Source organism: Papilio xuthus, unplaced genomic scaffold (genome assembly GCF_000836235.2).
Source record: "Papilio xuthus unplaced genomic scaffold, Pxut_1.1 DF825946.1, whole genome shotgun sequence".
Classification (NCBI taxonomy): Eukaryota; Metazoa; Arthropoda; class Insecta; order Lepidoptera; family Papilionidae; genus Papilio; species Papilio xuthus.
Genome location: NW_013532703.1, coordinates 15886325 through 15890827, shown reverse-complemented (window position 1 = coordinate 15890827; position 4503 = coordinate 15886325). Strand labels below are relative to the sequence as shown.

Sequence of the window (4503 nt, the reverse complement as noted above, 5' to 3'; positions counted from 1 at the left end):
CATCAGTAACATGAAAAGCATAGTCTGTTCTACACAAAGGCCTTGTTAGATTTAAAAATAAGTAATGCAGAAAATGTTTTCAGTTTAGTAACAGTTCGGATATATTATTAATCCAGCAGAAAATGAATTAATTCTATATATGAAATGTATCTATATAATATACATTAGAGAGGTGTAATGTGACATGATTATGAAGGTATAGAAGACTGAAATGTCAAGTAAGAGATTAATCTGGAGGACGAAAATCTGGTAACGAAATAGAATTTTAAATAATAATATCATTTAACGATTTCGTAATTTACATAATGAACAAATTTGTTTATTACTAATTGCCCTTATTCAGCCCCAGAAACAATCTGTTAGATTGTCCCTCGTTGTCTAATCCCCTTTAATATACCAATTTACATTCCAATTAGTTTTCAAACGACCGTCGATTGTCCTCAGTTTTGTATCTGATTTTATTGCCTTTTAAGTTGCAAGAATTAAATATGAATGAATATAAAGTCTATTGCCTATAAATATATTTTTATTAAATTTAAGAACCTACATAATAAGCTCTAAGGGCTTCTTTTTCTAATAGATAACTAAATTAAAACATTAATTTAAAGGCCAATATTTTTTTCTACGATGACATTCCTAAAATCCAACAAAAATCAAATCAGAGATAGTAATTCATTTTCTCATTACAAATATTTCCTCAACAGTCTGTACAATCCTTTTAATTTCTATAAATGGCTTTGATCAAATTGACATTGTGAAATTCGGCGACAACGACGAACCGAGCGTCGAAGAGAACAAGTGCCGTCAAATTGTACGAGCAGCGACCTTTGTATTAACAAATTAATTTTAACAATTTCCGCGGAGGTGGAAATTAAATTTTCGATCAGTGATTCCAAGATGTCACAAAATCAATTTGGCATTTTAATTAACATTAAACAATATGTTACACTTTTATATTTTGATGATTAAAGTTTGTCTAAAAATTTAAAGTCGTTTATCACGTATTTTATCATTTTACTTTGCATTTATATAAAATTAAAATTTAGATGAGAAATCTGACCGAATTCCTTAACCGAATAACGCGATACATCACACATTGAAACATTTTTTGTGATTTTTTCCATTTTTGTATTTGCTGAAAAATTCTAAATATTTTAGTTTAGGTAAAGATTAATTGTTACAAATATCCCGTTGGGGAATATGAACCCTTTCATATAACTCTTCCAATTTCCCTTCATCCAAACAAAAGCCTGCCACCAAGTCATCTTCGCGTTTAGAAATCTCTTTATCTTTTGAGTTCTTGCCGACACTACTCAGTTGAAGTGATGCCAATAGATCCTCGCCGTTATCTTGTTGGTTTCTCAGTGACTTAGATTTCAGAACATTGTTATGGGTAGGTTTGAATGTCGTATGGCCGCTCTTAAATCCACCACCATATACTGCGTGTACTACTGTTTCCAGAGCTATTTGATCCTGAATTCTTCTTTGTATAGCAGATGCTTGGACATTCGCTACCATCTCCTTATACTTTCCTTCCAATTTTTCCACAGTAGTTAATATTTCTTTTTGATTTTCTTCTGTAAACTCTGTTAGCAATTCAGTGCGTTGCTTGAGAAGTTGAAGATGGAGCGAACTATCGAGTAAACATTTGTCACGTTGCAGACTCGCCAGTTGCATTTGATACGCTTTAACATGTTTATTTTTTGATTTTTCTATTTTGTATAATCTTTTCTCAAATTCTAACGCTTTTTCCTTAACTGTTTCAGAATTAAAGTCATTACATGCCTTAACAAAGCCGCTCCTCAAAACTGAATTGTTAGCTTTTGCTTCTTCCAGTTCTGCGCGTAAATTAATTAATTCATGATTTTTAAGAGCTATTATATTTTCTTTTTCAAAATTCACATCTATTAGCGAAGCTCTCAATTTATTAATTTCATTGTCATGTTTTGTTTTCATTTCTTTTATTTTTATTTCGTATTCTTGCTTTATAGCTTGTATATTTTTTTCATAAATATCTTGTATCTCTCGCTGTGCAGCAGTTTTTATGTTATTTAATTCTATTTCGTGCCGTTTTTTCAATTCTTCAATTTCCAATGACTGCTGTTGACATATTTTGCCTAAGTCATTTTGACACTCAACGTCGTATGTACCCAAATTGCCATTTGTATCAATTTCTGTACTATCGTTGGCTTTAATACTGATACTAGTATTAGTGGCGCAGTGGATTTGAAGAATATTTTGTCTGGATATCGATTCTTCCTTTAATGCTTGCAATTCTTTAAGCAATAATGTATTTTGTTTCTTGATTTGCCTCAGTTTGTCAATAAGGTTATTAACTCTCAAATACACATTATCCTCAGAATTAACGAATTTTGACAGATCTTTTAATATTTCTGGATAGCATACATTAGCAACAGTGGAGTTGGAAGAACCAACTAAGGTATCTGTAAGGAGTTTTATTTCATCTTCTTCTTCTTTATCAATATCATCTACATTTTTTTGAATAGAATGCGAACCTGCGGTAAGATCGCTGTCTTTTGGTTGCAATATGGTTTTTGATAAAGTTGTTGAACCAATTAATAGTTCTCCGTTACTATTTTGAAAGCCCAGTGTAAAGTTACTACCTCCTTCTGAAAGAGAATCATCGCTAGCTTCTTCTAGCATAGGTAGTTCGTTGGGTGGAGGAAGACTACAGAATGGATGCTTAAGAATACCTTTTGCCAATTGGCAGCAGAGTGCAAAGAGGTATTTGTTACGGAGAGTTTTTTCATCTTCTTTATAGTCTGATAGTCTTCGGATCCAAGCGTTACATAATTCTATATCTTCTAGATCCAGTAATTGTTCAATGTAAGGATGTAAAATTTGTAAATATCTGTTATATTCTACATCAAGATTTGCATTATCGTCTCTGTCCATTTCTAAAAATATTATACAACAATATTATAATTAATTTGACAAGCTATTCTTCTTTATTGTGACATTCCTACATTCATTGATCTCTCTATGAAAAAATAAGTAAATAACAAACTTTTTGGACGTTTAGTTAATAAATAGATTGACGAAGTAACTACCAGAACGATACAGTACATTGAAATATCTGGAAACCTTTTCTAATATATTCGCAATCGTATTAAATCTCAGTCCCCTACGGTGGCTTTAAACATCTTTTAGCATTGCAACGTGTATTTACAATGAACTTAAATTTGCTCGGTCCGCCCGATATCGTCTAAGAAGCTTATCCTGAGCTACGTTCAGTACCAACTTTATACCTCTAAGAAGGCTTACTGCACAAAATTGTATTTATTTGATGAATATTCTGCATGTTGCTATTTGGTCATCGTATTTTAATGGTTTAAACCAAAAATAATATGTTAATATAATTTATGAACGTACAATTAATTTATTTTATAGACCAAATGCAAAATATAATTTCACACAAATTCTATGTTGCTTGACTGTTCCTCGCTTAAGGTTAAATAGACGTTTGCATAAATAGTTGTTTATAACTAACAGGCGCTCACAATATTTGTTGGACAACAAAGTAAGACCGTAACTATAATACTTTTGGAAATTAAACAAAGTAATAATGTAAGTTTACGTTCATCATCATCATCAGCTCGCTATACATACGTCACCACCGAGGGGCTCGGAGCCTACCCTAAGTAAAGAGTGATTAGGCCATAGTCAACCACGCTGGCCAATTGCGGGTTGACTTCACACATATCTTTGAATTTCTTCTTAGATATGTACAGGTTGCATCACGATGTTTTCTTCACCGTAAGAACGAAGTTTGCGTTAATTGGTTCAATTTAAAGAGACGGCTTTTTGCAGTAAATTATTTATATGAACTTACGAAGCAATTTAAATACTTTCATCAATGAAAGTAAACGAGGTGAGGTCAACAATTTCACAGAAAGGACGGGAAGAAAGATAAAAAATTATGAATAAAATCACTGTTCTTTTTGACGATTTTATCCTATTCACATTGTTAAATAAAATTTGTCGGATTGTTTAAATAATTTCTTTTAAAAGAAATGATTCAGAGCGCTACACAAATTTCGAAAACCACTTCTTTAACATTTTTAAAACGATAATTTTTTCGTTTCCATTAATGGAGGGACCAAGAATTTGTAGAACATTGAATTTGAAATTTGAGAAGAACAGCATTACATACTGCATTGTAGTTATCTTACTAATGTTATAAATGCGAATGTTTGGATGGATGCATGTTTGTTTCAAGATCTCTCCGGAACTGTTCTATGGATCTTGGCGTAGATGTAGAACATAGTCAGTAAGAACACATAGGCAATAGGCTACTGATTAAGTTTTTCAAATTCCGCGCGGACGAAGTCGCGTGCGACAGCAGAAAATACAATTTTGCTCTGATCTCATCCGTCAATTTGATGGGATAAAATAATTAGCAGAGCGCAGTTCTTTACCAGTTGATTGAGCAATAGATTGTCTGTCACGATCTTCCTACATAATTGCATCTTAGTCGTGAGC

The 4503-nt window shown here is 32.3% G+C and overlaps 1 protein-coding gene across 1 annotated transcript; it reads right to left on the bottom strand.

The window, feature by feature from the left end:
• Nucleotides 1-574: 574 nt before the first annotated feature.
• Nucleotides 575-2973, bottom strand: LOC106124093 (uncharacterized protein PFB0145c). The gene has a single exon (XM_013320553.1). The coding sequence runs from the start codon at nucleotides 2914-2916 to the stop codon at nucleotides 1171-1173; it is 1746 nt and encodes a 581-aa protein (XP_013176007.1). The 5' UTR covers nucleotides 2917-2973; the 3' UTR covers nucleotides 575-1170.
• Between the last annotated feature and the right edge of the window lie 1530 nt (nucleotides 2974-4503).

Bases quoted from the DNA above. Each gene is read 5' to 3' on its own strand.
- LOC106124093 (XM_013320553.1), bottom strand. From the start codon at position 2,916: ATGGACAGAGACGATAATGCAAATCTTGATGTAGAATATAACAGATAT.